Below are 18,942 nucleotides of genomic sequence, written 5' to 3' on the forward strand. Positions count from 1 at the left end.
AACCCGACTCAGAGGCCACGCAAGCCTCAGAAATTCACGTGTTGACATCATCCAGAAATGTCATTGCTGCTCAGCCTCTCCAAACATGCAGCCCCCTCTCCTCTTCTGGTATCTAGTGAAGACAGTGTAGGTTCTCAAAAAGAAACAGATTGAGGGCCATTGGGAAAGTCCTGGATTTTGAAAGTTAAGTTGAAAATACAGGTTGAACCTGCCTTCCCCAAAACGCTTGGGAGGGGAGTGTTTGGGATTTGGGATTTTTTCAGATTTTGAAATGTTATAATATACATAATGAGATCCTGGGGATGGGACCCGAGTCTAGATATCAGATTCCCTTCTGTTTCATATGCACCTTATAAACATAACCTCAAGGTTATTTTATACATTTTTGAATGTATCTTTCTGTGGACTCTGACTTGTTACATGACACCAGGGGTGGAATTTTCCATTTTGGAATATCATGTCAGGATTCAGAAAGCTTCAAGTTTTGGATTTTTTTTTTTATAACCTATACCATGATTTTCCCCAATTGGTTACTTAACAGGTTAATCAAACTAAGGCTGCATTAAAAACCAATAACGTGAATGTTGGTAACCGGGTACAATCAACTGCATTTTTCTCTGGAGACCAGGTTGCCAGTGACAACGAAGGTAAGTAAATCATTTCATCGCATTGATTCTTTTTTTTTTTTTTTTTTTTTGACAGGCAGAGTGGACAGTGAGAGAGAGAGAGAGACAGAGAGAAAGGTCTTCCTTTGCCGTTGGTTCACCCTCCAATGGCCGCCGTGGCTGGTGCACCACGCTGATCTGAAGGCAGGAGCCAGGTACTTATCCTGGTCTCCCATGGGGTGCAGGGCCCGAGTACTTGGGCCATCCTCCACTGCACTCCCGGGCCACAGCAGAGAGCTGGCCTGGAAGAGGGGCAACCGGGACAGGATCCGGCCCCCCGACTGGGACTAGAACCCGGTGTGCCAGCGCCACAAGGCGGAGGATTAGCCTAGTGAGCTGGGGCACGGGCCGGCATTGATTCTTATCTAGAGTTAAGTTGATTGCGTGTGAATGCTTGGGATTTAAAAAATCTTTGTCACAGATGTTTCACATTCTTGCCCATGTACTCACAGATCTTGGGAAAATGGGCATGTTAGTGCAGAATCAGAAGCTAATTCCACCATGGATCACTGTGTCACTGCCAGTTGACTCACTCCTTCAGCAGGTGGTTATTTCACACTAATAGTGATCAAACTCCAACAGCCCTGGCTGTTTGTGGAGAATGTGTTAGGCACAGGCCCTCTGCTAAGTTGCCAGTGTCCAGACATTATCTCATTGGAGCCTCCCACCGAGTCTCCTGAGTCAAGGTTCTATCCCAAGTGACACACCAGTAAATGACAAAGCCGAGCGCGCGACCGGCGGAGCCTGTTTTGACTCTGCGGCCCACTCCCCTCTCCATCTTGTGCTGTTCCAATGGCTGCAGCTCTGTGCATCTTATTCCCAAGGAGCGCATTTCCTAAGCTAACTCTCAGTGTTTGATTTTAGTCAATGAAGTCACTTGCCAGTTTTTTTCTTTTAGTTTATTAAGGGACATTGTTTCGCTTTTCCAGGATAGTATTCTATTAAATATTTTTTATATGTATAGTTTTTTAAAAAAGTTATATACGGCACTTAGGACCCACAAATTGTGGGACAGAAATTATCCTGATTTTAAACTCCACTTCAGTGTCCCCTTGTTGTGGATAAACAACCCTGTAATATCTGGTTGTAGGCATTAAAAAAGTGAAAATGACCAACAGTGGCCTATTTGTGATTGACAGGCATGTAGGCAGTGTCTGGTTGGCCGCGATCTAAGGTGAAACACTTCACACATGCGCAGAACTGGCTACTGCCAGTCAGGGAGTGGGGAAGGGCACCTTGCCGCTCAGAGATTCTCAGCCGTCCTTGCCTTTAGTTGGCTGTAACACGGGAAGAGGACGGCTGAGTCACGTTAGGGCGAGGGAGCGAGGGAGGGATAAATGGGTCAATACAACCAGAGATTCTGTTTTTAAAGCAGGAAAGGGATGTTGGCAGTTATGTGGACAGACTCATTTTAAAAATGGAGAAGTGTGGTTTTTCATTTTCCAAGAGGAAGATCGCTTACCCTGGCTGGTCAGCAAGGCCTGTGGCTCTGAGACCAGTGCTTTCCCCATGTTCTACCTGCGATGGAACTTCAAGAAGTTCATAGGAAGTGGAATTAAAAGAAAAGTTTGTTTTGGTCAAAATTGCCTTTAGTTGGTGTCAGAGCTGCATTTTATTTTATTTTTTTTAAACATTGATTTATTTGAAAGGCAGAGTTACAGAGAGGCAGAGATGTACAGAGGTCTTCCATCCACTGGTTCACGCCCCAGGTGGCCACAATGGCCTGTACTGGGCCAGGAGCTTCATCTGAATCTCCCATATTGGTGGCAGGGGCCCAGACACTTGGTCCATCTTCCACTGCTTTTCCCAGGCCTTTAGCAAGGAGCTGGAGCGGATGTGGAGCAACCAGGACTCGAACTGATGGCCATATAGAATACTGGCATCACAGGTGGCGGTTTTACCTGCCATGCCACAATGCCAGCCCCTCCCGGCTGCATTAAATACTGAGACTGTAGATGCTTTAGAATTGATGATTATGCATTCTGCTCAGTTTTGTTGTTGTTGTTCGTTTGGGAGAATCTATATAATGTTCAGGATTCTTATAAAGCCAAGTAGAGACATTACTATGTAATACCTTATTTCTCTTAAATGATCATACTCATTTATTCTGTATTGAAGCTCACTCAGACCACAATAGTTTTACAAACCACATGAGTATTTCCTGTTGCTACAGTGAATTTTGAACGTTATTTGCAGGGACCTCAAGGATGAGCACATGGGTTTCTGTGATTACTCTCATTTAGTGGGTATCTACTGTGGTTACATCTTCTTGTCATATCTTTGACTTCATCCTGATATTTCCTTACCAATCCTGTCACCCTGCTCCTCTAAAAGATAGGTATTCTTATGCTCATTTTACAAATACAGAGACAGAGGCTAGAGCTTCAGTGAATTCCTTAATGCCACACACAGAGCCGGAGTTTGAACTCAGGTCAATTTGACTGTGAAACCACCATCATCATTACTCATTTTTTTTTTTTCCACTCTCCATTCTGTTTCTTTCAGAGGATTATCTTCGTTATGCCCATGGTCTGGTATCTGATTACATCCCTAAAGAATTAAGTGATGACTTAGCTAAATACTTGAAGTAAGTGCTATTCATTCAGTGCCTTTGTACGTCTTGATTTCTTCAGCAGTGGGGTTTCTGCATGGCTTATCCTGTCCCTGTTTGTGATAACAGGTCATTCCTGACTTAGTTGGTGTACTCCACTCTGGTTTGGAGGTGATTTTTTTCATGAGTATTGATTGGAATGAGTTGACTTGGTGGAAGCCAATTGCAGGAAGCAATGAGTTTTGGGACTGAGATTATTGCTTTGTGTAATTTTAGAAGATAAGCTTAAAATTTTACCTGCAATGAGACTTACTTAGCTTGATTCTTTGGGATAATTTTAAGAAAAAGAAAGGTTGGAAGGCAAGTAGATAGTCTGTAGAATGTGTATGAAAATTATGATTCAGGCTTTGTATCTTTTTTTAAAAGATTTATTTTATTTATTTGAAAGACAGAGTTATAGAGAGAGGTAGAGACAGAGAGAGAGGTTTTCCATCCGCCGGTTCACTCCCGAAATGGCCGCAACAGCTGGAGCTGTGCCAATCCACAGCCAGTAGCCAGGAGCTTCTTCCGGGTCTCCCACATGGGTGCAAGGGCCCAAGGACTTGGGCCATCTTCTGCTGCTATCCCAGGCTATAGCAGAGAGCTGGATCAGAAGAGGAGCAGCCAGGACTAGAAACGGTGCCCATATGGGATGCCGGCACTTCAGGCCAGGGCGTTAACCCACTGCACCACAGCGCTGGCCCTGCTTTGTACCATTCTTAATATTATCAGATAAAGTGAAACCCTGTGTCCTTGAGGGATGGAAGAAGAGTTTTAAGTATGACTTCTTGTGTATCTCTTCCTTTATAAAGATCTTAAATATAATACAAACACTTTATTTTACTTTATTTTTTAAAGATTGATTGATTTATTTTAAAGAGTTTGAGGGGAGGAGAAATGCAAAGAGAAGAAATCTTCCATTTGCTGGTTCACTCCCCAGCTGGCTACAATGGCAAGGACTGGACCAGGCGAAAGCCAGGAGCCAGGGGTTTCTTCCAGGTCTTCCACTACGGTGGCAGGGACTCAATCACTTGAGTCATCTTCCACTGTTTTTCCCAGGCCGTTAGCAGGGAGCTGCATTGGAAGTGGAGCAGCTGGAACTTGAATCAGCTGGGATGCTGGTGTTGCAGGTGGTGGCTTTACCCATCACCCCACAATGCCAGCCCCAATATTTTACTTTTATTGAAGCGTTTATTTTCTAGAGTTTAGCAGTTTTTAGGATTTTATGTGTGTGATGATGTGTAACTTTTATTAAAATCTCAATTAGAGTCTTGTCTTCCTCTGACCAATAATATAGTTGCAGTTTTTAGCAACTTCCTTAGATCCTGCTTGCCTTTTTTTTTTTTTTTGATCAGTGTCTATTTCTTATGCATTTTTGTGGATACAGTGTAAAAAGCAGAAGTAGCTGGTTTTTATAGTAGTGTTGAAAACCTACTCTACATTAATATTCATACCTTTCTGCTTAATATTTCCCTGGGTTTCTTTTATTTTTTAATATTTATTTTATTTACTTGAAAGGCAGAGTTACAGAGAAAAGGAGGGAGGTCGGGGGAGAGAGAGAGAGAGAGAGAAAGTAAGAGATCCATCTTTCATTTTTCTGTTTCATTCCCCACATGGCTACAATGGCCAGGGTTGGGCCAGGCCAAAGCCAAGCACCTGCAACTCCATCTGGGTCTCCCACATGAGTGGCAGGGTCCCAAGTACTTGGGCCATCTTCCACTGCTTTCCCAGGTACATTAGCAGGGAGCTGGATCAGAAGTGGAGCAGCCAATGTGAACAGGTGCTCACAGGGGATGCTGATATCATAGGCCATGGCTTACCCCTTTGGCCCACAATGCTGGCCCCATTCCCTGGATTTCTTACTGCTTATGCAATTAGACACTGTCTTTACATTCTGTTCTTTGTTGAGATTCTTTTCTTTCCACTGAAAATTTTCAAGTTTTGATTAAAGATTTTGGGAGAAAGATATGCCAATTAAATCTCTCTCTCTCTCTCTCTCTTTTAAAGATTTATTTATTTATTTGAAAGGCAGAGTTACAGAGAGAGACAGAGTCAGAGACTGAAAGCAAGATGTTCCATTAGCTGGTGCACTCCCCAAATGGCTGCAATGGCTTGAGCTGGGCCATTCTGAAGCCAGAACCTGGAACTTTTTCCAGGTCTCGCACACGGGGCAGGACCCAAGCAGGTGGGCCATCTTCTGCTGGTTTTCCAGGCACATTAGCAGGAAGCTGGATGGAAGTAGAGCAGCTGGGATTTGAACTAGTGCCCATATGAGATGCTGGCACCTTAGCCACCTGCTATACCACAGCGCCGGCCCCTAAAGTTCTCTTAACGGAAGAAAAGATGAAGTGTAGCTTTTTGTCAACTGCTAAAACAGTTTTCACTTTTAAATATAGGCTAACATCTTTATTTATGAAGAAAATGTACTCCAGTGCCAACATGCAAATTTACCCAAGCCAAAGAAAACTGATTCCATTTCAACAGTGGGTTCTAATTTTATTTTTTAGTTTCAGAAAATTCTGATACAAAGAGTTAAGTTATGAAATGAAGATTGGTTCATGTAGAAAAATTGTGTTCTTCACACTGAAGTGATTGAGCAGTAACATGTATGGAGGGACAGTTTTAGAATGAAAAGTGGGACTTACTAAATCTTGAGTTGGCCTGGTCTTTCTGTTTGCTTGTCTCTAAAAAACCATGACTGCAATTCTTATTTTTACCTTCCTCAGGCTTCCAGAACCTCCAGCTCCATTGCCAAACCCTCCATCAAAGGTAAGAAACTGTGACGAAGAGATCTTTGGGGGATTTGGAAAAATATTAAACTTTGACCGCATACTAATGAAGGGATAAAAGTGGCCTTGATGAAATAGAAAAACAGGAACTGAGACAAACAGTTCCAGAAACAGTCATGGGAAATGGGGGAGTAAACTGGTTCACAGAGAAAGCAGTTAGATACTACTCAGAGATACGGGCGACAGAACATCCTGTTATGTACATAAGCCCCCTCCCCTGTGCTTGCTCAAGCTTAACAAACCCTTTCGACCTAGTACTTTTCCACTGACAATACTTCCCTACCCGCTCCCAAACTGCCATATTAGGTCAATTGCTGAGAATTATCCAATGAGCTATTTACACCAAGTAGAATGTTAATCTATGATAATTGTGTGGCTTTTCGCTTTAAATACTGCGTGTAATCGGGGCTCGGGACTCCTCTCTTTCTCACTGCTTGTGGCAGCAGAGGGCCCATTTGCGCAAATGAAATAAAACTGCCTCTTGCTTTTTGCATCGCCTGGTCTGGAGTCTGTGTTTCTGGGGTCGTCACAAAAGGGCACCACTTTTGGGGTCCTTCATTTGGGGGCTCGTCTGGGAATTGGGAGACCCCAGACTCCCACACTCCATCGGCCTGACGGAGGTAAGTTTGCTTACTTGTATATTATTGTAATTGTGGTTTGTACTGTTTGTCCTTGTCTGCCAGGGAGACGTGGGATCCCTCCTGGGGCGCCTGTGCAGGCTCAGTATTGGACCAGTGGGGGAGACAGACATGTCCTGAGACCCCTGGTCCCACCCTGGAGGACGCTCCAGTGGTGGTCTGGGAAGAGGGGAAAGAGAGCATTTCCCTTCTTCCAGGGGAGAGTCTGGCCAGACGGCCGCTCCCATCTGAAATTTTAGTTTCGGTTTTGTCTCGGTCTGTTGCCGCGCAGCTTGTGATTTGTGTTCTGTGTGTCGCTGTTTTTGTCGTTCTTTATTTCTTACTGTCTCCCCCATCTGTCGTCCTGGGGCAACAATTAACAACACCTTTGAGCCTGACTCTAGGACACTGGAAGGAGGTTTGAGAGATCGCCCGCAGGTTGTTGATGGAAGTCCGCAAAAAGGAGTGGGTGGCGCTTTGCACCTCCGAGTGGCCCACCTTCGGTGTCGGGTGGCCGAAGGACGGAACCTTTAACCTTGACTTAATTTTGCAGGTTAAAGACCAAGTCTGCCGTAAGGGTGGAGGGGGACATCCAGACCAAGTGCCATATATCACGGTGTGGGAAGACTTGACCCGGAAGCCCCCGCTTTGGGTTAAACCTTTCCTCGCACATGGAGACATCAAAGACCGTCAGCAGAAAGAGAAGGAGGAAGTTGGTGGGGGTCCCAGGCCTCCCCCGCTTCCCTCCTCAACTCCCCTGATCCCCGCTCCAGCAGGAACCCCAGTGCAAGGTCCCCCGCCAACCTCCGATCTCTATCCCCTAAAGGAACTTCAACCACCGAAAACAACATGTCCACCCGTCCTTTCGGGTGGACAGGAGGACCTCCTCCTTTTGGATCCCCCACTGCCATACAACCATCCAGCATTGAGGGAGGTGCCTTCCTCTGCCCCGTCCCCGGACTCAACGGTCCAAGAATCAAGGGGACCACAACCCACTTCCCTACGAGACCCATCACCGCCAAATACTCACCTGCGCCTTCGCCGAGAGCAAAGGGAAGGGGGGGATTATTGGGCATCCCAGGCATTCCCATTGCGTTCGGTGTGGGGGGAGTTTCAGTATTGGCCATTCTCCGCGTCAGATCTCTACAACTGGAAAACCCACAACCCCCCATTTTCTCAGGACCCTCAGGCCCTCACAGGTCTGATTGAGTCGATTCTGTTAACCCTCCAACCCACTTGGGATGACTGTCAGCAGCTCTTACAAGCCCTCCTGACCACGGAAGAGCGGCAGCGGGTTTTCACAGAAGCCCGCAAAAATGTGCTGGGGGATGACGGCCGTCCCACTCAGCTACCTAACGAGATTGATGAGGTGTTCCCGCTGACTCGACCAAATTGGGACTTCAATACGGCAGCGGGTAGGGAGCGACTCCGTCTCTATCGCCAGGTTCTCCTGACAGGTCTCCGGGGGGCAGGAAGACGCCCCACCAATTTGGCCAAGGTACGTGCGATTGTGCAGGGTAGTGAGGAAACTCCGGCAGGATTTTTAGAAAGGTTAATGGAAGGATACAGAATGTATACTCCCTTTGACCCACAGGCCCCTGACCGGCAGGCCGACGTAATCATGTCTTTCATTGGACAATCGGCCCCGGACATCCGCACAAGATTACAAAGGTTGGAAGGCCTGCAGGGATATACACTCCCCGACTTGGTGAAGGAGGCAGAAAAGATTTATAACAAAAGAGAAACTAAAGAAGAAAGGGAAGAAAGAGTACGTAGGGAACAGGATCAAAGAGATAGGAAAAGGGATAAACAATTAGTAAAGGTCCTGGCCACCATAGTTGCAGGGTCAAAAACAGGACGAGACAAGGGCAGGCAAGACAGGGACCAGGGAGAAAAACGGAGACCGAGAGTGGAACGAGACCAGTGCGCCTATTGTAAAGAAAGAGGACATTGGGCCAGGGACTGTCCGAACAAGGGACGGCCAAGACCCCAGCAGAGAACCGCTCCGGTCCTTTCATTGGAAGACGACAAATAGGGCCAGGAGCCTCCCCCTGAGCCCCGGGTAACCCTGAAAGTGGGAGGCCGACCAGTCACCTTTCTGGTCGACACTGGAGCCCAGCATTCTGTTCTTACCACAGCTGAGGGCCCTCCAGTTCTAAGACATCATGGGTCCAGGGGGCCACCGGAGGAAAACTGTACAAATGGACTACTGAGCATAAGGTCAACCTGGCAACAGGGCGGGTCACGCATTCGTTCTTACTAGTGCCGGACTGCCCATACCCCCTGCTGGGAAGGGATCTGCTCTCAAAGGTTGGGGCCCAGATCCCAAGACAGGGGAGCCACAGTAGTCAGCCCCGCAGGCCAACCCCTCCATGTGTTGACCCTTCGGCTGGAAGACAAACACCGCCTTCATGAGTGCCCCCTACCAGCTCAGTCCCAAGTAACATCTGAATGGCTTACTAAATTCCCCCAGTCTTGGGCGGAGACGGGAGGAGTAGGGTTGGCTGTCCGACAGCCCCCGGTGATAGTAAGCCTGAAGCCCACGGCCGCTCCCGTATCTATCCGCCAATACCCTATGGCTACGGAGGCAAAGGTTGGAATTCTGCCACACATACAGAGACTAATAAAACTGGGCATATTAAGACCTTGTCAGTCACCTTGGAATACCCCTTTGTTACCAATCAAAAAGCCTGGCTCCAATGACTACAGGCCAGTGCAAGATCTACGGGAAGTAAACCGTAGGGCTGAGGACATTCACCCTACGGTCCCTAACCCGTATAACCTGCTGAGCACCCTGCCCCCGACCCGAACTTGGTATACTGTGCTTGACTTGAAAGATGCCTTCTTTTGCCTAAGACTGAGCCCCCAGAGTCAACCTCTCTTTGCCTTCGAGTGGAAAGACCCGGAGACTGGGTTTTCGGGACAACTAATGTGGACCAGGCTTCCCCAAGGGTTCAAGAACTCCCCTACACTGTTTGATGAAGCCCTACACCAGGACTTGGCGGATTTCCGGGTAAGCCACCCAGAGTTGACTCTCCTACAATACGTGGATGACCTGTTGTTAGCTGCAGAGACTGAGCAGGGTTGCACCAAAGGTACGGAGGCCCTACTCCATAGGCTGGGAGAGTTAGGATACAGGGCTTCCGTGAAGAAGGCCCAACTTTGCACCCAACGCGTGACCTACCTGGGTTACGTATTGGAGGGGGGTCAGAGGTGGCTGACTGAGGAACGTAAAAAGGCCGTAGCGCTCATCCCGCCGCCTAAAAATGCTCGCCACCTCAGGGAGTTCTTGGGCAGCACCAGCTTCTGCCGCCTCTGGATACCAGGTTTTGCGGAGATGGCAGCGTCCCTGTACCCCCTTAACCAGGACAAATTCCCCGTTCATCTGGGGAAGGGAACAACAATTAGCATTTGACAAGATAAAACGAGCCCTCTTGGAGGCCCCTGCATTAAGCCTCCCAGACCCCGCTAAGCCCTTTACCCTCTATGTGGATGAAAAAGGGGGAATGGCAAAGGGTGTCTTAACTCAGAATTTGGGGCCCTGGAAAAGACCTGTGGCGTGCTTTTCAAAGAAACTGGACAGTGTCGCCTCGGGGTGGCCCCCTTGCCTCCGCATGATTGCGGCTGTGGCCGTCTTGGTGAAAGACTCGGACAAATTGACTCTGGGGCAACCATTCACCATAGTGGCACCCCACGCCATCGAGGCCGTCATCCGCCAACCGCCAGACAGATGGCTCTCGAACGCCAGGATCACCCACTACCAGGCCATGTTGCTCAACCCTGAACGGATCCGGTATGGGACTGCTGCCTCGCTCAACCCGGCCACCCTGCTTCCTGAGCCGGGGTCTGAATCACAAGTCAACCACGACTGCCACCAAGTGTTAGCCGAAGTGCACGGGACCCGAGAGGACCTGACCGATCTACCCCTGCCAAACGCAGTCACCTGGTATACGGACGGGAGCAGCTTCTTGCACCAAGGCCCGGCTTAGAGCCTTGCAATTGATCCAGAGGCATGTGTGGAAACCGCTGGCGGTGGTGTATCAGTCCAAGAGCCCTGCAGTACCTCACCCCTTCCAGACAGGGGACTCGGTCTACGTTCGTAGACACCAGACTAAGACCCTTGAACCGCGCTGGAAAGGGCCCTACACCGTACTACTGACAACGCCAACAGCAGTGAAAGTGGACGGAATCGCGGCTTGGGTTCACGCCTCTCACGTCAAAAAGGCATCAGAAAAGGAGGAGAGTTCGGCCAAGGACACAAGTGAACCATCGAGATGGAAACTCCAGCGCACTCAAAACCCCCTCAAGATAAGACTTCTAAAAGCTGCCTAATGTTTGTAATCATTAACCCGTTGCTTGTATTGCTTATGATTCACCCTAGTCTCACCCTATCCAGCTCGTCCCTCCCTAACCCCCATGGGCCGCAAAAGCTCACTTGGGAAGTGGTCTCCCCTTCGGGTAGTGTGGCCTGGTCAACCAGCGACACTCGAGTACCAGGAACGTGGTGGCCTTCTCTCCACCCAGACGTATGCCAAATAGTCCTGGGGCTAGATACCTGGGATCTACCCAATCAGGACGCCGTCCCCCACCCCTCCACAGTTCCGGAGCCCTTCCTTTATCCCCCAGGAAGCACCACCACCATGGGGGCGGGATGTAGATATCGAGTTCGGAGATGCCGACTACGTCAACTTGAATTCTATGTGTGCCCCAAGGATGGTAGAAGACAGGATCAGATCTTCCGGTGCGGAGGGCCGGAGTCCCTATATTGTAAGGCTTGGGGGTGCGAAACTACGGGGGTGGCACACTGGGGGCCTTCCTCTGTTTGGGATTGGATTACTGTACAGCATAACTTCACTCCTGAGGACCCAGGTCAGTGTTCACTCCTCCTCCCAGGGAGTTGGGGGTCCACTTCCCCATGTGCAAGCTCCCCTACGTGCAATCCCCTTAATATTACCTTTACCACCTCAGGAAAGCAATACGCAACACTGTCCAGTTGGATAAAAGGGAGAATCTGGGGTTTGCGCTATTATGTTTCTGGTACAGATTTTGGGTTTTGGTTCAAAATTAGACTAAGAATCACCTCTCCCGACCCGCTACCGGTAGGGCCCAACAGGGCTCTGGCCCCTGCCTACCGACCTCCCCGGCCTGAGATGACCAAGCAGCTGACTTCTAAGGGAACAGGTTCACCGGCGCCGACCTCTATGAGGACAGGCTCACCGGTTCCCCTCACAAGCCTACCTGCAGGGGAGAGAGCGATGTTGCTAATACGAGGCGCCTTTTCGGCATTGAATCTGTCTCACCCTAACCTGACCAACCCCTGCTGGTTATGCTTGTCCGCAAGCCCGCCCTACTATGAGGGAGTAGCTGTCGTTGGAACCTTCAATACCTCCTTGTCCCACCGGCAGTGCCCTGCCGTTAAACCCCTGATAACTTTGGCCGAGGTCTCAGGGAGGGGATCCTGTGTCGGGGACCCACCCTCAGCCTACCGGTGCCTCTGCAACACCACTGCCAACTCCTCCCTGGTGGACCGGAACTCGTACCTGGTGCCACCCCCCCGGAACCTGGTGGGCATGCTCTCGCGGCCTCGCTCCCTGTGTGTCCACCACTGTTCTCAACGGGACGGGGGATTTCTGTGTCCTGGTGGCACTCGTCCCGAAGGTAATTTACTACCCAGAAAACACACTCGAGGAGCGGTACGACAGCACTATAACCAGGTTCCGTAGGGAACCGGCCTCCGTGACCCTAGCAGTGCTACTGAGCTTTGGGGTAGCGGCCACTGGGCTGGGCACAGGGACGGCCGCCTTAACCCAAGGAAACAGCAGACTAGCGATCCTTCAACAGGCGGTGGACACGGACATCATGGAGATAGAACAGAACCTCCAACGACTACAAGAGTCCCTCACCTCCCTCTCAGAGGTAGTAATCCAAAATCGCAGGGGCTTGGACCTGTTGTTTCTAAAAGAAGGAGGGTTATGTGCTGCTCTCAAAGAAGAATGCTGCTTCTATATAGACCACTCCGGGGTAGTAAAAGATTCTTTAGCCAAACTAAGAGAGCGGCTGGAAAAGAGACGACGAGAAAGGGAACAGACTGGTTTGAGGGATGGTATAACAGGTCTCCCTGGTTGTCAACCTTGCTCTCCACCATAGTGGGCCCCCTTATTATCTTAATCCTAATTCTGACCTTCGGGCCATGCATTATAAACCGATTACTCTAGTTTGTTAGGGACAGGCTGTCCACCGTGCAGGCATTAGTCCTCACGCAGCAGTACCAAGCCCTGGCCACCAGTGACCGTATTGAAACCCCTCACCAACAGCTTTAACAGTAACAGGTACACAATTTTAGGATTAAAATTAGCTCAAGGAGAAAACGGGGGAATGAAGGGATAAAAGTGGCCTTGATAAAATAGAAAAACAGGAACTGAGACAAACAGTTCCAGAAACAGTCATGGGAAATGGGGGAGTAAACTGGTTCACAGAGAAAGCAGTTAGATACTACTCAGAGATACGGGCGACAGAACATCCTGTTATGTACATAAGCCCCCTCCCCTGTGCTTGCTCAAGCTTAACAAAGAAACCGCAAGGACATCAGGCACGTAGCCACCCATTTCTCTTCCTCAACGACCCCCCCCCACATACCTTTTCGACCTAGTACTTTTCCACTGACAATACTTCCCTACCCGCTCCCAAACTGCCATATTAGGTCAATTGCTGAGAATTATCCAATGAGCTATTTACACCAAGTAGAATGTTAATCTATGATAATTGTGTGGCTTTTCGCTTTAAATACTGCGTGTAATCAGGGCTCGGGGCTCCTCTCTTTCTCACTGCTTGTGGCAGCAGAGGGCCCATTTGCGCAAATGAAATAAAACTGCCTCTTGCTTTTTGCATCGCCTGGTCTGGAGTCTGTTTCTGGGGTCGTCACAAAAGGGCACCACTTTTGGGGTCCTTCACTAAATCCATCTCGCATGGAGTGATGCTGTGTGGAATATAGATTATACTGGGCTCTCCATCCCTAGTTTTTTTTTTTTTTTTTTCCCCCTGTGGAATTTTACCTGAATGGTAAATAAAGTGCTGTGAAAACCAAGTTGGTTTTAGCAAGACACCTCTATGAAAATGTTGCAGATACATGGTTAAAATGAAATCATCTATAGTTAGCTGGATCAATCAACTTTATTAATTTCTAGAAATACTCTGTGTGTAACTAAAACTCATTTTGCCAAATCTAGCTGCCACTGGGACAAGGATGCAAGGAACAAGATTTTTGTGACACAGAGTCCTTTGAGCAAGGATGACCTTTTTTTTTCCCTGAATTTGAAATGATATCAGAATTTGTCTTATTAGTTTATATATTTATTATTTTATGTATTTGAGAGGCAGAGAGACAGACACACAGACAGAGAGAGAGAGAGAGATCAAGCTCCCATTTGCTGGTTCATTCCCCAAGTGCCTGAAATGGCTGTGGTTAGACTGGATCAGTGCCTTCTCCAGGTCTCCCACGTAGGCGGCAGGAACCCAGTTACGTGAGTCATCACCGAAGCCATAGGAAGCTGGAGTCAGGAGCTAGAGCCAGAGACTGAACTCAGATACTGTGATACGGGACACACGTGTCCTAACCACTAGGCTAACCACCTGCCCCAGTGATGAACAAATTAATCTGTAACTTTTATCTGTTAGGGGAAATCCCATGTCTCCCCCAGAGACTCTCAGACTGCTACCCACCGTTCCTCTACAGCTCGTGTTTGTCTCCCAGACCTGGGGAGCAGAGAAGCCACTCATACCCACACTTGGCTGCAGACTGTGGCGTCCCTCAGGCCAGCCCACATCAGATGGACAGGGACACACACAGATGGACAGCTCCCAGCTTATCAGGGAGAGGCCCTGAGCACCTGCCACATTCGAGGATATTAAACAGTTTTGCAGCCCCTCCATTCATTCCTTGGCCTTCAAGGTGGCCAGCAGGTTCAGGATTTTTCATCTCATGTCCTATTTGGAGGTCGGGGTGGCTCCAGAATGTCCATGACTTTGCTTTTCAGAAAGGACTGAAGATGAAAAGGGCATCATTGTTAGTGGTGGAGGAAGGGACACGTTCAGTGTTTACTGCCCTGAGGAACAGCTCTGAGCTCCTGAGTCAGTTGCTATGAGATCCAAGAAAGGCCATTCCAGGCCAGACGCACGCTTCTTCCTATCCAGCAGTTAATCACGGCTAGTACTTCCAGGGGACAGAGAGAGGCAGAGTAGTCTTGCTGTACCTAAGAGGGTAGGCACTGTGGAATGGCTTTTCTTACTTCTCTCTCTCTGCAAATTAAGCACATTTCTTTCTCCCGTACATCGGTCTTCCTTGGTAGCTTGCAGATCATTCACAAATTGGTCTAAAGCTCTTCTTGAAGGCTTCATAAAGCCTTGGGTACCTTCTGGAGTGATGCACTTCTAAGCTTATTATCTACCCCAGTTTTCTCATTTTATTTCCAGAATGTAAGTCATGTGTGATTTTGTCACTGATGATTTAGCTCAAGGGTCAGCAAACTTTTTCGACAAAGCCCAGGTAGTAAATATTTGAAACTTCCTGAAGCCAGCAGACACTCAGCTCTGCTGTGTGCAGAAGCAGCCACAGGCGATACATACAGGAGTCAGCGTAGCCAGGCTCCAGCAAAACTTCACTTATAAAGACAAGCAGCCAGCTGGATTTGACCCGTGAGCCGCAGTTGCCAAGCTCAGATTTAGATCTGAGCCAGGTCCTCCTGAGTCTCGGCCTCATCTGCTGCCTTGTTTTCCCCACTCCTTGACGGTCATCCCCTGGGGTGTGTCTTCCTGGGGTTCTGGTGTGTCCATTACCGGGTGTACTGTATCATGTACTACAGTTTCAACAAGCATAGGGCATGTCTTCTGCACGCTCTCCTGGGTGTGCCCAGGATTTGATGGATTTTTGCAGTTGTGCGCTTGTTGTGTTAAAGAAATCAAATACATCCCTGCAGCCGTTAAGTCCCTCTGTAGCTGGATTGTGGCTGATTGCATGGAGCCTGTCATCCCTACCGTGTATTGCATTTTTTTAAACTACTATCATGTGTCTGTCTTTGTTGAAGCTCAGTTTTCAACCCTCATCCCTTGCGTCTTTCGTATTTGGCACGGTCAGCCAGCAGAGCTAAGCACAACCAGGGGACTGGAGGTGTTCCCAAGTTCCTGCTTGCAGGTCATTTATAACAAGAAGAGCAGGCCCAGCGTTAATCCCTGTGGTGCGCTGCTGTCTCTTCTCCTTCCAGAACAGGACCCGTGCACTCAGAACCACCGGCACTGTCTTTCTGAACCACTTATCTGTCTCTGCAGAAACATTCCCCACACCCATAGGATGTGGTCTTTTAAACAAACGCACGTTTCAGTCAGTGCTCCAGTCCTGATATTTGTGAGTGCGTTCAACAGTGTGCTGGGAATGCGTAAAAACAAGTTAGGTGCGGAATCCACCATAGCCGTTGTCTTTTGTTTTCTATGAGCACTTATAACTGATGTCTGGTTTGGTTGTGAGCGATTAAGACACCTGAACAAGTCAGTCCTCTTAGCCGATGTTCTGTATTCATATGCGAGTACCTTTCATCTTTTTTTTTTTTTTTTATGTTTTGTTACTTGTTTGAAAGGCAGAGAGACAGAGAGAGATAGACAGAGGCAGATCTCCCATCTACTGACTGATTCCCCAAATGCCTGCTGAGCCATCAGGGCTAAGCCAGGCCAAAGCCAGAAACCCAGAATTCCATCCAGCTCTCTCATGTGGCTGGCAGGGACCCAGGTACTTGCACCATCAACTGCTGCCTCCAGGGTGTGCATTAGCAGGAAGCTGGATCAGAAGCAGAGCAGGGATGCAAACCCAGGAACTCGGACATGGGATGTGGGCTAAGAGTTCTACTCTCCTGGATGAAAATACCTTTCTAATAAAAATGCACATCCCCATACACTCTTTGCTGTCTTAGTGGAAATAAGTAAGTTAAGAAAGTTGTATGTATACATACACTTTATGCTGGTAGGGAGTTTGTGTTTGATGAACTAGTCTTTTTTCTTTTGACAATTCATGTCCTGGGTGTTGCTATCTGGTCATAAGGATGTTTTCCCACATTATGTGATATATGCCCAGGATGCCTCTCTGTTTTCTGGAGCAAAGAAGTTCAAGACATGTATTTTTATCCCCTTGTGCTATGTGGGTGGTGGCCTCTCACCAACTCCACTGGGTCTTTGTGTAGCAGAAGGGAGGGCATGATAAGTGAAGCTGGGAATGAAAATGTGTTTCCCAGCTTTGGGTCTTGCCAACCCATTGTTTCCACAAAGACCTTGAAGATCCATAAAATACTGCTTGTGCTCACTGTACAGCCAGTTCTTTGTTTTAACCAGCAAGACCTAGTGGCCCTGATGTTGTGCTTATTACTGATTAGGTATGGCATGATAATTTTGCATTATTTAATTGAGAGTAGAACTACAGACAGTAAGAAGGAGAGACAGAGAGAAAGGTCTTCTCCACTGGCTCACTCTCCAAATGGCCACAACAGCTGGAGCTGAGCAGTTCTGAAGCCAAGAGCCAGGACCTTACCCTGGGTCTCCCATGCAGGTGCAGGGGCCCAAGCACCTGGGCTATCTTCCACTGCTCTCCCAGGCCATAGCAGAGAGCTGGATTAAAAGAGGAGCAGCTGGGACTAGAACCGGTGCCCATATGGAATTCCAGCACCGCAAGTGGAGGATTAACCCACTGTGCCACAGCGCCAGCCCCACAGTTAGCTCTTGACAAGATTCTCACATTCATTGGTTCAGAGTGCTCAGAGGAAAGGTGAAAGTATGCCATGATGGTTTGACGTAGCTGCATTGGGCCCACCAGAAAGAGAGCTTGTATAAAAATAACAGTCACACCCCACAGCCTCTCTGGTGACTAAGCTATGCTCTGTGCCTCCCTCTCCTGACTGCTCACTGTGCGAGGTTACTCTCCTGTGGGTGAAATAAAATCGTGAATTAAAAGGAAGTAAGAACATGAAGCTATACAAAGATGGCAATGATAGAATAATGCTGTCCATCTCTTCATAAGTGGATGTAAACCAGCTTAGGAGATAAATGAAGCTAGGGGTTCCAGCTGAACACCTGCCCCACCTTAGAGGGAATTCTTTGGCTTCAGTGGTCTTGTATTTACCCATGGATTGGCCTTGAAGTCAGCAGTCACCTGGATGCTTGCCATCCTTGATAGAAAACCTGTGGTTCTGCGAGTGTCGCTGGATGAGCTGAGGGGCCGGGTCGTGTGCCAGCCCAGCCACAGCCCACCATGGAGGCTGCTTCTCAGAAGTGCCATGTGGCTTCCTTCCCCACACAATCTGCGAAGCATAAAAGTACACTGGCAGAAAGTCATCCCAGTGCAGATCTGCGCTTCATGCAGCCTCTGTGTGGGGCTAAATTACACATTTTTTTGTGAATGCATTGATGTGTCATGGTAACATTTGACAGCACTTCACTGCTCTAACATTGCAGAAAATAAAGTTATCAGATGAGCCTGTAGAAGCAAAAGAAGATTACACTAAGTTTAACACTAAAGATCCGAAGACTGAAAAGGTATGTGTGTCCAGGTGGAGGCATCCTGCAGATTCGGTGGGTGGTGCTACATGACTGTCCGGCAACAGTGTGCACTTGGTTGTGTGATTGCAGTTTTGACCATGAAGAGGTACTCACTGACCTTTTTATGAGTTAGTTCATACTTGTGCATGACAATGAAAATGTTGAGTAGTTAAGACTTCATGAATCAAAGGCAATCAATACACTTAGCAAGACTGGGCTCAAACTTTGCTAGGTATAATAGAGAGGCAGGATGGGAGGAGTTTCTATGAGTAATATTTTGTTAATCCTACTGCCTAGAATCTTCCTGAGAAGTATGAAAATAAAAAAATAATAATTCTACCATTTAGTAATCATGCCAGCAAATATTCTTATAATATTTCTTACCAAATTTATCTTATTTATGTAATATGAACACATGGAACTTTTAAAATTGACATCATAGTATCTATATAGCTTTTGGTTCTGCCCTCTTCACTTAGCTTTATGTTGGGCAGTGTCCACATGTCATAATATTTCTCAGTCATGTGTGTTATTTTATTTCATCATATGGAATATTATATAATCATGTATTATTAATTATCACATTATTTTGGACATAAAGGATTCTTCTGATTTTTTTATTTGTTTTAATGACATTATAACCATTCTTGTGGTCTGCATCTTTGATTATTCCATTAGACACAATTTAGAACTAAAAAGTGAGAATTTAG

The 18,942-nt window shown here is 47.7% G+C and overlaps 1 protein-coding gene across 5 annotated transcripts in view; it reads left to right on the top strand.

Moving 5' to 3' along the window:
* Positions 1 to 18,942, top strand: part of RNASEH2B (ribonuclease H2 subunit B) — a 90,534-nt gene that overhangs the window by 52,138 nt on the left and 19,454 nt on the right. For 2 of the 5 annotated variants that reach the window (XM_089304195.1, XM_017350303.4), the window contains exons 7-9: positions 542 to 647; positions 3,171 to 3,252; positions 5,982 to 6,024. In XM_089304195.1, coding sequence (XP_089160321.1) covers positions 542 to 647; positions 3,171 to 3,252; positions 5,982 to 6,024 — 231 coding nt within the window. Of the gene's footprint in view, positions 1 to 539; positions 648 to 3,170; positions 3,253 to 5,981; positions 6,025 to 7,214; positions 18,230 to 18,942 lie in introns of those variants that run through there. The other 3 variants (XM_008273860.5, XM_017350301.4, XR_016213305.1) reach the window with 3 other exon arrangements.

The sequence above is a fragment of the Oryctolagus cuniculus genome, chromosome 9 (assembly GCF_051225735.1).
Source record: "Oryctolagus cuniculus isolate XC-2025 breed Fujian yellow rabbit chromosome 9, ASM5122573v1, whole genome shotgun sequence".
NCBI lineage: Eukaryota > Metazoa > Chordata > Mammalia > Lagomorpha > Leporidae > Oryctolagus > Oryctolagus cuniculus.